The following is a 17,891-nucleotide window of genomic DNA, read 5'->3' on the forward strand; positions in this document are numbered from 1 at the left end:
GTGCTGCTTTTTTTTTTTTTTTTTTTTTTTTTTTTTTTGCCCCCCTACAAGAAGTGAGAGATCAGTCTCATAAACTGGAACCAATTCTCAATGAATATGAAAGGAAGGAAACCAGTGGCAGAAATACAAACCTGTTTCAACAGGAATGTATTGATTTATCTGAAATACTCATACTTATTGTTACCTATTTCTCTCTGTCACCACTGTCAGAAATAAGGACCATTTGGGGTTGTTTTGACAAGGTTTTGGGCGGGGGGCAGCGGGCACAGGCAGGGAAGGAGAGGAGGTCCCATTTGTAATGACTCATTTATATTTGGCATCCTTTTGTGTATAGGAGTTCTGTGTATCACTGTAAAACATGGTATTGTTCTCAGGGAAACTTTTTAATCCTTTGCCCTGAGGTACAGGGAGTGTCTGCGGCTTTTGTTGAGGATGTCAGAAGCTTGTGGTTTTGTGTGATGGATTAGGAGAGCATGTTTACCTAGTTCTTCTCTATGGGCATGAAAAATCTATGCATTTGTAGTGTTATTGCTTCTGTTGAGAATTTATTTATGTTAAAATAGCTTGCTTAGAAGGAGACAAAAAGCCTTGCTGTGTTAGGGCTTCACTCTTTATTATCTGCAGGTCACACACTCCAGGTTCAGTGAATGACCTTGTCTAATTGAATTTGTATTTGTTTCCTGCTAACAGTAGGAATCCTTATGCACTGCTTTCTGTTTCCAGGAATACTGAATGATTAACAGTGAATGATTACCAAATTATGTTTAACATTATTAGTAGATCAGGTGCATACAGATTGGATAAAATGTATTCTATCTATCTTTATTATAAAAACTTGGTAAATGTTCCTGTGATTTTGGCAGAAAGGCAATTTCAAGTAAAAAAGTCTTGCTGCATACATGCAAAACTATGTCTCCTATTAACTGCGTTGCAGTGTGTTTTAAGACCCTTATCCCATTATACTAGTTCCTTCCAAACATGTAGTAGTGGCAGAGCTTGCCCTTTCATTAGGATAGCTTCGTGTCAAGCCTAAACTGCTAAGTGAAACACAGATAAGTAAATATGGTAAGAAGAATACAGTGGTGCTTTTTGTATAACTTCATCTGATAACAGAAAAGGACAAACATGTACCTTTTTAAGACTTCTTTTCTTGGCAGTGGAAGGGAAAAATTAGCTTTTAGTGTTTTCCAGTTAAGTTGTGCTGTTTCTATCCTTGGAGGTTTCGAAGACCTGCCTACCAAAAGCCCTTGAGCAACCTGGTCTAATCTCATAGCTGACTCTGCTTTGAGCAGGAGTTATGCTAGAGATCTCTCAAGGTCCCTTTCAGCCTGAATTATTCTATGATTCTAATATATAACTTGAATGTTTCTAACTTCAGAGTTTCACTCTAAAGATATACTTTAAGATTTTAAAGAAACTGGAGAATCAGAAATTCATCTGCTCTTTGTCAAAATTGTTCTAATATTTTCAGTTTAAACTGTAAATCAAATCAAGAGTTTATGGATTAAAAGCTTTAAGAGAAATTCCTAAAATCTGTGGAATGAGAAGAGAGCATTACCAAGGAAGTCTAGAAAACATTTAGTTGTATCCTAGAGAGTGGATGGTTATAACTGAATTTTGTACCCTTAGCACATGACTGACTTCTAAATCTTTCCCTCCTCTGATTGCCATGAAATGATAGGATGTTGTCCTACTGGCATGTTCTAGGTCCCTGAACGTTCGTCAGGTGAAAGATTCTTCATGGTGCTAGTGAGAATGAGCCATTTTCACAGGAATGTCATCATTGCCCAGTCAGTTACACTGGCTTGCTCATTGTATAACTATATAGGATGTTTTACTGGGTGTCATCTTAGCTTGGCCACAGTAGATTACTTTTGGAAACAGATCAGTGATAGTTAATGAAGATTGTTCTGTATTATTGCTGAGCTTTTACTACTGCAAGGCAGAGCCTCTTAACTTGTGATTCCTTAAGAATAACCATTAGTATAGGATTCTCTGGTCTGCTGTTTTTTGTTGTAGTATCTCCAAATCTAAGTCACTTCTATGGATGTCCTCTTTTTTTAATGTATTGTGTTGCTGCAGTAACATTCTTTCCTTGACAGATTGTTCATGAGTCTGTATTTGTAGTTTGTTTTGAAACAAACTGGGTTCTGCCTAGGTGCTTTTACATTCTTAACAGTTTGGTCCCTTCTGTGATTTCTAAACTATATGTGATTGTCTGTCTCTTAAAATCACTCTTCATAAAGGTGAGCTAACCCAAGAAAAAGTATAGTTCTGGCACTAGAGTTATCAGAGCAGGAACTAAAGAAATGGTATTATGACTAGCAGTGGGTATTTTGCTGAGAGATACATTCTAAAATGCATCATTAGTTTAATTTCTACAACATCCATAAGACAAAATGTGGCTCTTTCCCAATCCATCAAGAAAAAAAAGCAGCTATAATTGACAGTAAAGCTTACCAAACTATTATTTGCTTACCTTAATTACAAAAATTCATATATGTGAACCCAGGTTACATGGATATTTGGGTTATTTTTTGCTAAAAAAATTACTATAAATTATCATGGGACTGTATATGTTCAAAAGAATAAATGTTAATTTATTGTTGTTTAACTTCTGTGTTCATGGAAGATTCCCCTTTGTAATTTATTTGCAGGTTTTTAATGCGAAAACAGCAGAGCTCCTGAGTCACCATCAAGTTGAGATACAGCAGAAATTCCCTAAAGAAGGGTATGAATTTTCTGTGTTTTTTTCATTTGTGTACATTTTGATAGAGCTTACTTATTTTTATTTATGAACAGTGAAAACTGAAGTTGATTAATATTTATTAAGAACATAGTATCTGCTATAACAGACTGTGTGGCAGGAAAAATGGCATTAAAAACCTGACATTGAGTGTCCATTATGTGCTCTGAGTTACGAAATCTGAAAATACTTAGCGTTTTACTTTGACCACTCATTAACGTATTTAAAGTTTAAACTTTAAAGTTTAAAACTAAAGTTTAAACAAACTTCAGGTCTTATTTAAAGTGATAAAGCTGATCATTTTTACAATTTAAGCATAGTCTTCAGCTTAGTCCACAGAAATTGCTTAGTTTGTTCTCTGAGGTGGTTTTTTTTGTTTGTTCTTAACTGACCTACCATTTGCTGCCAAAGCCCTCTGTATAGAATAAAACAAAACAAAAATCTTTGTTTTCTGCAGTTGGATTTGTTGTGAAAATACAGCTTATTGTTTAAAAAGGTTTTGAAATTCCTTACACTTTTTCTAGATACATAAAACACACTTTGTATTTATGATTGTGTCAAAATGCTCAGCTGGTTTTTCAGACTAGAATTTCTTTTATTCCTTAAATGCAATTTTTTGCCTTTTTATTAACTGGTGTTTACTGTTTGTTAAAGATGGGTGGAACAAGATCCGAAGGAAATACTAAAGTCTGTCCATGAATGTGTGGAAAGGACCTGTGAGAAACTGCAACAGCTGAACATAGACATCACTAACATAAAAGGTATTCCTCATGCTTAAGGGTAACTGAGGGCTTTAACATACTCATGGTTGAGCAAGTCAGATTCTCTAGATTTAAAGTCAATAAATAGAAAGGTGGCAGCATGTGCCCAAAGAAAATGTTAAATTGGAATCAAGAGCAGTTGTTTGGGAGGAATAATGAGAAAATAAGACCGTCATGTGTATTAGCAATGCAGAATCTACAAAGTATACTTAAACTAATCTTGCAAAATCAGAGACAAGTGATGAATGAAGAAATTCAGAAATGTAAATTAGGACCTACTGGGAAAAGCTAGTTTCCCTGTCTGTTGTTGCTGTCTCAGTTTGTGGCAGAAAAAAGAGAGATCTAGAGCACATAGGTTAAGCAGCAAAAGCTGAATGATGAGTGTTTAAAAGTAATATTTCTAGATTATAACATGAAAAATTTGGAAGCTTTTTATTTCCCATTTACTTTCCTTTTCTCCTTACCTGTTCCTCCCTCCTCTCTACCTCCCCGCTCTGTCCCTCCCCCTCAAAAAGGGGAAAACAAACCTTCTGAAAAGGATACTTCTTTCTATTTTGTCCTGAAGCCATTGGAGTCAGCAATCAGAGAGAAACAACAGTGGTTTGGGACAAGACAACTGGAGAACCTCTTTATAATGCTATTGGTAACTACTATACTTTCTGTATATGTAATATTGTAAAATGAGCATTGTTGTAGAAAAATGCTTTCCTAGTTTCCTGTGCAGATCTTATTGTGGCCTAGCCTACTAACTTCTTTGATTTTTATTTTTTTTTTCTATCTGTGTCATAAGCTGTGTGTTTGTGTACACCAGTGCAATTAAAAAACCCTATTACATAAAAATTATTACTTAATAGTTAATAAATCACTTTATGGGCTTTTAACAAAAACCAGTGTTCCTGAGGGGTTTTGTACCTCCCTGGCATGTAACGAAGCTCTGATTTAACACTCAATTACTTCCTTTTAGATAAAGGAGCTTACTCAATTTTCAGGATGCTTTTGATTTAGCTTTAAAGGAAAAACATGTTAAGTAGGTTTAATGCATATTTATTGATTTGGAGTTTTAATTTATGTTAGCTTTTCAGATTATTTCATCTGAGAAATGGTAATTGTCTAGACTTGCTCTCTTAGGCCATGTCAAGTGCCAGATTTAGTTCACTGTAGTATCACTGAAAAAACAGCTTTATCTTAAGCCTAGCTGTACTTTGATAACTCTCACATAGAACTTTAGTTCAAAGTTTTCATTGGAATAGTAAATAATCAACTTGCGATTTGTTCTAACCCATTAGTTTAATGAGTCATCTGCTGTAAACAAAGTAGTATTAGTCATTTGCTTATGCTCTGATAGAGAAAAGTGTATAACCTATTATGCGGAAAATTCTGTTTGATTTCTCAAATTTTTTGTTTCTCTAAATCAAATGAGTTTAACCACTTTTAATTTTTGCAACAGTGCATTTAAAATACAACAGCAGTACAGTGTTCTCTCAGCTACATGAAAAGCTGAAAGTAAAGACAGGAATTTACTGGCAAGAGCTCTAGTTTTGTAGAAGAAACTTGTACATGTCACTTTTTGTGTATTAAATCAGTTGATCAGTTAATTTTATTCATGTTTTTAGTGTGGCTTGACCTGAGAACCCAGTCAACAGTTGAACGGCTTCTTAAAAGAATTCCAGGAAAAAACAAATCATTTTTTAAGGTAAGAGTTATTCCAGAGCATTTAAATAGTTATTACTACGGTATATAATGTTTTAGAGATGTGTGCTTAAAATTCCCTAAAACAAAGTAAGTCAGCTGTAGCTTCTAGTCCTTTCTTAGCTTGTCATAAAAAATGTGCATAATACTATACACTGATCTGAGACTGGAAAATGTTTATTTTCCTCAAAATAAGTGTTTAACACTCTCCATATGTCTCACTAGAGAAGATAAATGAGTAGCCATTAGTGAGGCTTAGATCATGTGCTACCTATCCAATGACAAGTAAACACCACACACAAAAATTAAGAGCAAGTAGAGAAAAACTATTTGGAAAATAATTTCTTGATGTGAAGTATCTTAACCTTTCTCATCTTATGCTTAATACTGAAATTGATGGCAACCATTCTGAGATTGGGAAGATAGTTTATAAAGAGCAAATGATTTTTTTTTTTAATATGGGTGTATATATATAACAATTTGGAAAATAAAAGCTTGCAAAAAGGTTTCATAATTCTTTGATTTGTATTTTTCTTGATTGATTGTATAAATATTATGTATTTTATATATTAGATATTTTCCTGTAGGCAGAAAACAAATGTCAAAAAGCATATAAACTTATTTGATTTTTAAGTGTTAGTAGAATACAAATTCCATCTTTTCTGTGTTGTGTGGTTAATTTTTGTTGTCATTACTTACTTACTAGTCACATAGTGATATCCTAGATAAGACAGGACTTCTGCAAACAACTATGTCCACATATATGGTCTTTGAACTGCATTTAGATCAGCTTTGATGTTTGTCCATTAATGCACTGGTTATTTGTTCTTGGTGTTTTCAGACTTGTGTACTGCATGCTTAGTACTTATTTAAATACCAAGTTTGTGTAATTTCTTTGTTTTGTCTTCAGTTTTTCAGTTACTACCACCATTTTTATATATAACTACAGTATTCATGGAAAAGATACTTGCATGATTTTTTTTTACAGTTTAGGACTGGTCTTCCACTTAGCACTTACTTTAGTGCAGTGAAACTTCGATGGCTTTTGGATAATGTGGAAGAGATTAGGCAAGCAGTTGATGATGGAAGAGCTATGTTTGGGACTATTGATTCATGGCTTATATGGGTATGTATTTGTGAGTTTATTATTACTCTTTTAAAAATGAATTTCCATATCATGCAAATTCCTGTGCAAAGTACTGTGATAATTGATGCCTGTTGATCACACAGTGATGTCAAAATAAGCCACTAAAGAAATTCCTTTAAAGTTCCTTACAAAATGAACTTCCACTGTCCCTGTATCACCGTGGGTTTTTTGTAGATGCTTATATGTTGCTGTCAAATTTTGAAAAATTCTTGGGCTTTAGAAAGTTGTATTAGCCACATTTGCAATATAAGAATCCAGGAGGTACTGCTGTACCCTTATTACCTTTCTCATGCCTTTGTTCCACTATAACAGGTCGGTCTTTTTAGTTGTTGCAGAAATACCAGAGTTCCTAGTCCCAAGATGAAAGCTTTGTGAATTTAGACAATTTTTTGTGATTCGTTGAAGTAAACCTTTATCTTTTCTTGGTGAATACTGTTGATGGTTTTTTTTTTATTCAGAGTTTGACAGGGGGAAAGAATGGAGGCGTTCACTGTACAGATGTAACCAATGCCAGTAGGACAATGTTGTTCAACATTCATTCCTTGGAATGGGATCCTGAGCTCTGCCAGTAAGCTCAGTTTTTCAGTAATACTGTTATTTAGACAGATTCTATAAGTGATGTGTGAATAAACTCATGTAATAGTAAGAATCTCTTATCTAGACTAAGATCAGCAATTATTGTTGTATCTACTGTTAACATTTGTAATCAAAATTCATTGTTCTCCAGATGTCTAAATTGCAAGTGACTGTATTAATTAAATGTAGTAGATTTTTTCTGGAGGTGGAAGACTGGTTCATAGAAACAATGATATTTAATAGTTTCTTTATTCATTAATCAAATTTATAAGGCAGCTACAATGATAGAGTGTCTAATTTAAATTTAAATTTATTAACAAGAACATTATAAAGATTTTGTTGGAAGAGGAATGACTTTCCACATGCAAGAGTTGAATATGTCTTCAAAATATTCAAATATGTGCAGTTTTACTCCATAATTGAGTGTCACATACTGTAACAAGTGAAAAAGAACATAGTGATGGATTAAACACTAGAAATCAAAGTTCATTTTGTAATTTTTTTTTCTTTTACATCTTAAACTTAATTAAGAAATAAATGTGAAATGCTCTCTGATTTATCACTGATCATATATAAAAATTATTCTCTATTGTGTTCAGGTTCTTTGATATTCCTGTGGAAATACTCCCAAAAGTACGAAGCTCATCTGAGATTTATGGCTTGATGGTATGTTTTCTTGTGTATGTGTGAAGCTGATGTTGTAAAAATGTAACAATATATATTTGACAGAATTTTTATGGATTAGACTAATGGCTTTTTCTACACCAATATTGTTTGATTTATTACTATGTCATTATCTACTGCTGTATATTATATGAAGTTGAATATCTGTTGTTTTCTCTTTTAAGTGTCAAATAGACAAAACAAGATGGGAGAGTTTTTTGACAAGGATAAATATTTGATTTTTTTATTACAGTTACTTATTGATTTAGAATCTACCTATCAGAATGCAAGGAATAATGAGGAGATTAAAAAATTAGATTGCTGTTATTAGAGCAGAATATTTTTACAGCTTGTATAATCGAAGAGGTGAAAGTTGCTATGGAAGTCTTTGTGATCTAAGAAGACTGGACAAGACATGTAATGTCTTTTTTCCACAACTGAAGGCAAGATTAGTCAGTTTCTCTGAACTGAAAAATCACAAGTGACACTTTGGATTGCCTTGGTTTTGAAAAATAAACTTCTCTTGCTGTGTATATTTACATAGCACTTAGTAAAAAAATATTTTGGAATACTGTGATGTCTTTTTAATCACACTGCTTCCAGTGCAGCTGTGAATATTACTTAGAAGTAAATATAAAATAAAACATATAAAGTAAATATAAAATATTAATATATATATAAAGTAAATATAAATTTATATCAATAGTATTTACTTTATATTTATAATGTAAATATAAATGTAATATAAATATAACATATAAATATATCTAAACAAAACATAAAATAAAAGTAAAAATTACTTAGGAGTAAAAAAAAATTGTTATCATGGGGCTGAGGTTTCAAGTTTACTTGGTGCAGCCCCAACTCTTCTGATAGAGTGGCATCTGATTTATTAGCTTCAGAATCAAATAAACTGGATGTTGTGATTTTGCATTCTTTTTCCTGGTATCTTGCCCTAAGAACATACAGACATTTAGTAATTGAGGCAAATTATGAGATTTGTATTTAAAATGTAACTCTGACTTGCCTGAAATGTAAGTATTTTTTCTAATCTGGTAATGGAGATTCCATTAGAAGACATTGCTGAATTTTATTGATGTGGAAGTTGGATGAGAGTGAGTTGTATTGAGCTGAATGAGTGAGATAAATGGAAAAGATACTACCTGGCAACTGAAACAGAATAGCCAGTCACTTTAAACGTGAACCTTTGTTTCTCTTCCCCTTTCTTTCCAATTTTTTTTTCTTTTTCTTCCTTTTGCTGACTGTAGAAAATCTGTCCTAGCCTGGTGAGTAGAGGCTTCCATTAGGCTGACCACCTATATCTTATCCATTCTGTTCAGATGCTGTGCATTTCCTTTTGTTTAAGATGAGTAAAAGCACACTTTCCAGACCAATAAATATGGCAGGTATTTCTGAACTTGAGATATTACAGTTAAAGTTCATACCAAAGTTATTTGTGAAATGTAATCTTAACATATGCATTTGCCTTAATTTGCAGTCTGTTGAGTATTAGATTTTATAGCAAAGTAATAAATACATCTACTGGCTAGTAAATGTTGGCTGTCTTATTTTATAAATGAGAAAAGCAGGCCATTCTGTCTACAAATATTCATTCTATTATAGTTAAACATCATATTGATGCATTTTTTAAACTGCATTTATTAAATCAAATTAATTAAAATGAGAATTAAAGAAAAAAGATTCGGTTTGGAAATGCACTTGCATGGCTTCACTGAAAATGCATTTTCTCAATTGCACAAAGAAGCAGTTTAAAGAAAGAAATAAAAATTATCAGGGTGTGTATTTCTTATGATACCTGTAGCAAGAATGCAACTGAAAAACTACATGGTAGTGTTTGGAAGAAATTCTACATGAGATTTAAAATGCTGTATCTTAAAATGAGGCATCTGTCCTTACTTTGTGTGTCATCACACTCACATTTTTTTCTAGTCACTTTAACATTTTACACTTCACACTGACTTCACAGATTACACTGAACCTAATTTTCTGTGCACTATGATTTCAACAAAATTAAGAACTGTTGGAGCAACATAAAGTATACTGTAAATTTTCTGCTCTCTATTTTTTAGTAGCTTAGGCATGAGCTGCACTGAGCTGAAGTCCAGATATACACCTGAACTGAACCATGTTGCTTATGTGACCCTTCTTTATTTTCCTTTGAGCATTACAAGTTTAGCTGCTTTTTCATTGCCCTAAATTGTAGTCATGGAAAACTAATTTGGAGCTTTTCTTCCTCTTTTTGCGAATTAGAAATCTGGAGCTTTGACAGGTGTACCAATTTCTGGGGTAAGTCCTACTTCAACTCAGATTCTGGCATGAGAACTTGATACTGCATGAACGTATCTTCACTGGAAAAAACTTTAAGATGGGTGAATCTGCTGCAAATTAAATTGGTGGTCTTTTACTTCATTTAAACATGAAGTAAATTTCTGAAGTTGAAGTTTTGAAGTTGAATTCTTCATTATTAAGTTAAGGTCTGGCTGTGGAAATACAGCTGACAGCTTTAATGCATATGTGTAGTGCTGTTGGAAACTTAGGATCTCCAAGTAAGTGAGTAACATTACAAAAGGGAAGCAAGCTCTGCTTTATATATAAAAGGAGTTCAGTATATACATAATCCAGAAATGTTGGGCAGATTCTCAGCATTTTCCAATAAAATGTACATAAAGATAGTAAATTTTAATTATTTTTCTTTTAATTGTTCACCATAAGTAGCACAACACATTTCATTTGCAGTTCTTACAAAGGGAAGAGTAGTAAAAAGCACACATTGTCTCTACAGACAATCTACAGATTTTCCCTCACTTACAATTGCCTGTGTGCTCCTAATATAGTTAAATATATCTGTTCATGTTGCTTTTTCATGCATGTGATTCATGTGCAGATATTTGCTAAAAAAAGTCTCTCTTTTCAGTGCTTGGGTGACCAGTCTGCTGCTCTTGTTGGGCAAATGTGTTTTCAAGATGGGCAGGCAAAGAATACGTAAGTTATTATGAAAGTTGGATGATAAACACACTGTTTTGAATTTAGTGTTCTGTTCTCTTTCAAGTTAACTGCCAAAACTGCCAAATGCTTTTGTAGTTACTGGATAACTCCAGCTCTACCTTTTGACTGTGTTGACCTACAAAGTAAAGAGCGTCCTGACTTTTATATAAAATAGTGAAGATATTAAAGGTATATGGTTTTTGAGATGTATTTTGGAACAAAGTCACTGTGAGGAAATATCTCTGTGTGACAGGAGGTTTTTTCATTTAAAATTCTCCAAAACACAGATTAAAACAGTTGCGGTATCATTTAAATTGTGATCTAAAGTTAAACAAATACAAGCTGTGTGAGTTAGATTACATAGATTTGAATGGCAAGAAAGCTGCAGCATTACTAGATGGGAAAGGTTCATTTCAGTTACAGTGCTTAGTTTTGCTTCTGTGTCTAGCTCAGTGTGGAGAATTTTACATTTGGTTTTTTTTTTTCCTATTTCTCAGCCTCTTAGTGTCCCTTGTTTAAAATAGCTGATCAGTTAAATCAGGCAACTGGTGTAATCAAACATTCATTTGAGGAAAAGCTCTCTGCTTAAATGACTTACTGTTCCATTTACAACCATGTGCTTAACTGAGCATGTAGATACATACTCAGTATGAGACTTTCACAGATTTAATTACACATTAAACTATACTTGTTGCTAATTAACCTTCACTTTATCTTTTATATTTATACACAAATGTAATGGTTAGTGGCCTTGTATTTTAGTAAAACAAACATGGTTCTAAGGAATATTATCACAAGGTATTTTTATAACAAATACTTTTGTAACAGAAGAGACCTTTGGAAAAAAAACCCAGCTAAACAAAAAAGTGAAAGTGAGATTCTTTAAACCTATTTGTGTTGCTTCACCCTTTTTCTTTCCAAACAATTTAAGATTATCTCCATACTATTTTAAGCTATTAATTTTCAGGGTATTAAAAAGGTAAGGAACTGGTCATGTCTTAGAATAAGTTAGAGTGGATTATAAGTATTTTGTACTCCTTTTACTAAACTGTGTCCTTATATATGTTTGTATGCACATATATATGTGCTATAGTCTTCAAATGAGAAACATGCCATTTTTAGAAATTTTTGAACCGAATATGTTTAAAGAAAACCTTCTTCTTTGTGACAGGAACAAAGTTCCTAATTTTTCCCCCTTAAAAGCTTGAATTTAATATTGTGAAATATTTATTTTATAAAGTAGCTTTCATAATCACCTTAAATTGAAGTAGGTAAACACTGCCACCAAAGAGGAATTCACACTTAGTTTTTTAGCTATATCTGCTACTTGATCAAGTATTATACAAGAAATAGCCAGAGAGAGAGAGGTGTGGGACTAGATTTTTCAACTGCAGGCTACATTTAAAGCAACTTTTTGAGGATAGTTTTATCATCAGTTAATGGTAACATAACTTTCAAGGGGCAAAAAGTGGTGTCTTGATTCTCCACAGGGGAATCATGGATTCATGAACTGCAGTAACAGGTTATCCTTTAAACACCCTGGTTTTAACTTTCCTTTGCTTTCATGCTAGGTATGGAACAGGATGTTTCTTGCTGTGCAATACAGGTCAGAAGGTCAGTTGCATTTTTCAATTGTTCACTTTTTTTAAACAATCTTTATAAGTTCTTGAGTAAAACTATATATTAGCTTTTCTTAAACTTATTATCAATATTTATATAATAATATAAACTTAAAACAATTATTGTGCTAGAGATAAGGAAAACCACATACTGAAATCTGAAAGAGCAGAAAGTAATAATTTGTTCAAGGTGTTTCAGTAAGACTCCATTTCCTAGCTCCTTAAGTTTCCAAAAATAACTTTTCATAGCAAGTTTCTTGCTCTGTCCTTGTATGTTTCTTAATCTCACCCAGAAGTGCTGAGTGTTGTCACTTAACCACATGCTTTTTTTCTTGTTTGGGCTATTTTATTTCTTCCTTTTGTTTTGTCCCATTGTTTCTTTGTAGTTGTAGTTGAATAAGTAATGCAAAGCTTTGGCTTCCTTCTTATTCACATCGTCTTCTAAAGAACCCCAATTCTTTGCTGTAAGAAGGCTGGAAAGATCTGAGGCAGCTTGTGGAAATAAGAATTAACACCAGTGATGTAAGGGTTCTATCTTAGGTGTTTTTTTAGAGTGACTGATAATTTACTTTGCTTAAACTTTCCATATTTTTTTTTCAATGAAGGTTTTGTCTCTTGTTTATTATCATTTGACTATTTTTATTTAAACATTTTCTGCCTCTGTTCATGCTTTACCTTTTCTTTCCTTTCCCCATTTAGTCTGTGTTTTCTCAGCATGGTCTTCTAACCACCATAGCTTACAAACTGGGGAGAGACAAACCTGTTTGTTATGCACTAGAGGTGAGTTCAGTAATTCCTTCCTCTTTGTAGTGATACATGTTCTTGTTTACTTGTTTTCTGGTATTATGTTATCTTCAGTTGCATGGAAATCAAAATAGTTTTGTGTTATACCTTGTGTGCCTCAAGGTTCATGTGTGGTTTTCGTTATCCCTATCTCCAATCTATATCATGTAAGCTAATAAAAATATGTCTACACTACATCATTTATATTTTCAGGGCATGATGGCTAAAACATTTTTTCTGGTACATAGTCTTTCAGATATTTAATAAATGTTATAAATAAACAAAACAATTCTTTTTATACTAACATTGGGTTTTAAAAAGAGGGAAAAAGTGCTAATGTTTCAGTTATCCTCTCATAATAAAATGTCTTTTTTATTTCATTCTAATGGATTTTACTTCTAACTTTTAAAAAATCTGAATGAAATTTTTGGGACAAGAATTCTCTAACAACTGAGGTTTTTTTACCTACTAAGACTTAGGTGTCTGCTTCCAGAATTTGGTTCCTCAGTTTTCACACAACTCTGAGGGCATCCAGATTCTGTAGAAAACTGAATTTTACTTCAAATTCAGGGTTCGTTGTTGTAAAGCTCTGTTTCTGAAGCACAGATCAGCTAAGCACCTGTTAGGCACCAAAGCTTCATCGGGAATAATAGAATGATTCCATCGATGTTGCTTAGTGGGCTTGATCTAGTAGTTATTCTCAAAACATGTATATTGAATTCTCTGCTGCTGTTGAGCTTTTGTACAGAGCCTATGTTTTTCATGTGAAACAGACAAAGACAACACACAAGGTTTTCTTCACTGGGAGAATAGTTTGTGGCTTACAGTACTCTGTTAGAATGTGGGAGGCCATGATCATTTCCTTGTTCCTAAGGGAAGTTGATCTTGCAATTGCCATGTTCTGGCAAACTTTGGGATTTTTGTTTTGTGTGAGCTTGTGAAAGGTTTGATTTATTTTTAACCCATGTTCTTAAGAACTGGAACTGTGTTGACAGTGATATTTAATTCTGCATGCTGAAACACATGCATATGTATTTTTTGCTTCTTCCTCATCTCCAAGGCTTTAATGATATTGTCTAAAGGAATGGCTTCAACGGAAGATATTAAGTGGGGCCATTCTGGGTTGTATGCTGAGGCAGCAGAGCAATTTTGCTGGCAAATGCAAGTGCCTAAATTTTCTGTCAGTTTGGGCATTTGTATTTAGACTCTAGACATCTTCAGTCTTGTTTTTTTAAATCAAGCATAAAAATCTTCATTTGTCAAAAAAAAAAAAAGACTGAGGCTACTGGACCATATAACTGTATATTCAGAAGACCTGAATTTGAGTGACAAGAAGACTGCTTAGGAAATGTCATGGTAACCCCCCTCTATGGCAAAAATCATGCAGTATTTCTACATGGATCTATGTAACAGGCTGCCATTTTTATACAGCAGTCTCCAGATGCCAAGAAACTTGTGGTTTGGTTGTGAGCATTCTTGAGAGTGCTTTAAGCTGTGACTGTAAGCTTGCAGTTGGAGACCGCAGCTACCCTTCCTCTCCAGTCTTGTAAAAAGGAACACAAAGCTACCAATTGTTGTCTCCTAATGTTGCAGTGATTTTGTTTCCTTCAGGGATCTGTTGCAATAGCTGGTGCTGTTGTCCGTTGGCTGAGGGACAATCTCGGTATCGTTAAGACTGCACAGGAAGTTGGTGAGTATTCACAATTTGAAGCTGTTTAGTTTTTTAAATTTTCTTTTCTAGTGTCTTAATGTTGCTAATGTTGAATGAAGGTTCAAAATATTCAAGTAAAGAAGAGACGGAAGATGCATATATGTTGCTGTGTTTGAACAATTTGTTTTGCATCCATGAAATCACTGTTTATTGATACCTGTATTTCATACAGCATATCAATACAGTCTTTGAAACCATTTGTCAGCTTTGTTCTATTGCAACTTTTACTTTTTAATAGTTTCCCTAGCAAGCAGATATTCAGGAAGATACTATACTAACAGTGTATTTTCCCATTTCATACAATATTGAATTTTCCAGAGCCAAGAGTATTTTAAGTCTCTGTTACGGAAGCCAGAGCATATTTGATCCTAAACTTACATATTCATTCCTGTCATAAACATGAGAACATGAGGCCCAACATATGCAACAACTTCGGTAGAAGACTTCATTGAGTTAGGGGCCTCAGTTTGCAAAGCTGCCTCTTAAAGGAATTGTGGATGACGGTAATCTGTTTTGGCTAAGAATACGGTAGTCCTTTAGCATTTGTGTAGCTGATGTTTTCTTCTTGAGCTGAACTGAAACAAGCTGGTGTGTGACATTATAGAAAACTAGGAATATATCAAGCTTTGAAAAAGGAGAAAATGTAGGACGCATGCAAGTATAACAGTTTGAAAGTGACTGATTTAATGAGATTTAGGATTAAAAAGCAATTCATTACGTATTTTTAATAATTGGATCTCTTATTCAAGGGTAGAAAAATTTAGAATTCTTATTTTACATAAAGCTTAAAAGATTAAGCAAAACTTGAAATGTCAGTCTGATTTTCTGTAAGAAAGCTTCGCAGATCGTACAGAAGAATATAAACTACTCTCACATGAATTAACCAGCTGTTGAAACACTAAAGTACCTCTTGGCTTCACAACTTTAACTAGACCTTTGGAGGGTTTGTGTTTCAAGAACTTGTCATGGTGGGACTTCATCATCCTCTTCCTGAGCTGCACATTAGCATTACTTCTTTTGCGGTTCTAGATGTTTTAATATAATTTTTAAAGTTACTAATATTTTAATATTTGGAAGTTCAGATATTCAAAGTTATTACTTGGATATTAAGAAACTTCAGATTTCCTTGTAGCTGGCCTTGTGATTATATACGTAAACTGAGAATTTAGAACTCTAAATCCATTTGAAATTAATGGGAATTTAGTTCTTAGCTCCCTTTGGTCTTGATCCAATTTCACTTGCTTGCCTTGACTTAAATGCAAGTAGTGTGACTTTTTGGACTGCTTTGAAGGTTGTATTCTTTACCCACAGGACATCCTTTGAAAACCTCACACAATCTAAATCCGAATATTGAGTACACAATTTTGGTTTTCGGTTTTGATTTTTCATTTTACATTTCCTGCAACTCCCTATGCCCCATCTTCCATTCACGCTGTTGCAAATGGACAACTAGTTAATGAGGAGCAGAGTGCCAGAGTTAGTTGAATTTTCTAACTGTATGTGGGTTATTTTTGTAGTTACCTAACATATTCTGAATATTTTCCTCGTTTAAGTAGTAACACCTTTAAGTGTCATATTTAAGTGGTAGTACAGTTGTGAGAAGCTAAGTGAAGTCTGTTTGTGTGTGTGCATTAGAAAAACTGGCCGCAGAAGCGGGGACTTCTTATGGCTGCTACTTTGTGCCAGCATTTTCAGGACTGTATGCACCATACTGGGAACCCAGTGCAAGGGGGTAAGGATCTGACTAAACACTGCATTCACAGGTAGATTTAGTGATTTTACAGATACTATCACTTGTCCTTCCAGTTATGTGAAATTGTTCTTTCTCTTCCTTTTACTGTGTCTGAATACATCATTCTCTGTGGTATCTTCAGTCAGCTACTGTGTTTCTCTTTTATATTTAACCTGTTCAAAACAGCAACTTCTAGAGGGAGAAGAAGAAAGCTTAGCTAGCTCTGCTACTCACCCTCCTCCCCTGCCATGCCTCCAAAAAAAAAGGGAGCGGGGGGACAGGGGAAACATTTGGGCTGGGTTGTGCATTTTAGAGGACAAGTACAAGATAGTGCCATCATCCTTGCCACTAAGGGGCCAGCTTTTTTTCTTCATTCATTTCTGGTTTTGAAAGGATTTTCATCTCACTAAAGAAAAAGAGGAGTTCTGCATACCTGTGAACTGTAAGGCAACAGAAGGAGAAAGATCTACTGCTTGGGGTTTTTGAGCTCAGTTTCTCATGGCTGCTGCATTCACTATCTCAAATGATACAGGCTACTTAGTTCCTCCCTAGTTCTCCTCCCTCTCCTTCCCCTTGTGTCCAGCTTTTTTTCCAGTTTATTGAACACTCTTTTCTCCTCTTTCCTGGTTATTAAGACTTAACTACCTGGTACTAGTTAGAACTACGAGTTCAAACAATAACCTTCTACTTGTCTTTTCTGCTATTGTGAGCTTGCCTGCTGTTGCTGGAATCACAACATGCCATGGGAGTCATAGAAACTAACTAAATACAAAATAACTTTCCTAAAGTGAGGAAGGAAATAGTAAATAATAAGGTTTTGAGTATTTGCATCTTTAGACTTTAGATGCTTTTTGTACTTAAGGAAGAAAAAAATCTTTGAGTTAGATGATTTTACAGTTTTTCAGATCACAGTACTTTACTGTTTAACTGTTAAAACGTGATCTTGGAATGGCAACAACTACAGATGTCCCTTAGTATCTTTTAACTTCCATGTATCCAGCACCAAATACAGCAGCATTTCTGTGTAGTATGCTACTATACCCTAGATGTTGAAATAGAATAAAAATATGATTATTTGCTATGCAGTTCTGAGTACATTGACAGAATTCATCTTACTCATGGTTAGATGTAGCATAATTTTCATATCCAAAAATCTCTTTGAAAGAGCAGATGCAACTAATGGTTGGAAAGAGCTGAAAACAGCTTTAGGCATTTAGAGCACAGCACTGACCTAGCTGGACTTTTCCTTAAGAACTGAAAGCACTAGAGAATCTATTAAGATTTTAGTGATAGGTGATACTATTTTTAAAAGAAAAATCAACCTCAGTCATACATTTCCTTTTCTTAAAGGAAGACTAGACTTTGTGTGTGTGTTCATGTGCGTATGGGTGAATACACACCCATCTGCATGCAGACAGGCAATAAAATTTTTAATGTATGGTAATTGTATGAACTGGA

General features: G+C 33.9%; 1 protein-coding gene across 1 annotated transcript in view; it reads left to right on the top strand.

Annotated features, from left to right (window-relative positions):
• GK (glycerol kinase) overlaps window positions 1-17,891 on the top strand; it is a 33,882-nt gene that overhangs the window by 4,659 nt on the left and 11,332 nt on the right. Inside the window, exons 2-15 of the mRNA XM_026846319.1 lie at window positions 2,658-2,731; window positions 3,401-3,507; window positions 4,073-4,150; window positions 5,121-5,200; window positions 6,185-6,322; window positions 6,802-6,911; window positions 7,519-7,585; window positions 8,851-8,868; window positions 9,854-9,889; window positions 10,518-10,585; window positions 12,160-12,202; window positions 12,907-12,987; window positions 14,602-14,680; window positions 16,337-16,433. Of these exons, the coding sequence (XP_026702120.1) occupies window positions 2,658-2,731; window positions 3,401-3,507; window positions 4,073-4,150; window positions 5,121-5,200; window positions 6,185-6,322; window positions 6,802-6,911; window positions 7,519-7,585; window positions 8,851-8,868; window positions 9,854-9,889; window positions 10,518-10,585; window positions 12,160-12,202; window positions 12,907-12,987; window positions 14,602-14,680; window positions 16,337-16,433 (1,076 nt within the window). The remainder of the gene's footprint in view (window positions 1-2,657; window positions 2,732-3,400; window positions 3,508-4,072; window positions 4,151-5,120; window positions 5,201-6,184; window positions 6,323-6,801; window positions 6,912-7,518; window positions 7,586-8,850; window positions 8,869-9,853; window positions 9,890-10,517; window positions 10,586-12,159; window positions 12,203-12,906; window positions 12,988-14,601; window positions 14,681-16,336; window positions 16,434-17,891) is intronic.

This window comes from Athene cunicularia (genome assembly GCF_003259725.1).
Source record: "Athene cunicularia isolate RWA chromosome 1 unlocalized genomic scaffold, athCun1 chr1_part1, whole genome shotgun sequence".
NCBI classification, from domain to species: domain Eukaryota; kingdom Metazoa; phylum Chordata; class Aves; order Strigiformes; family Strigidae; genus Athene; species Athene cunicularia.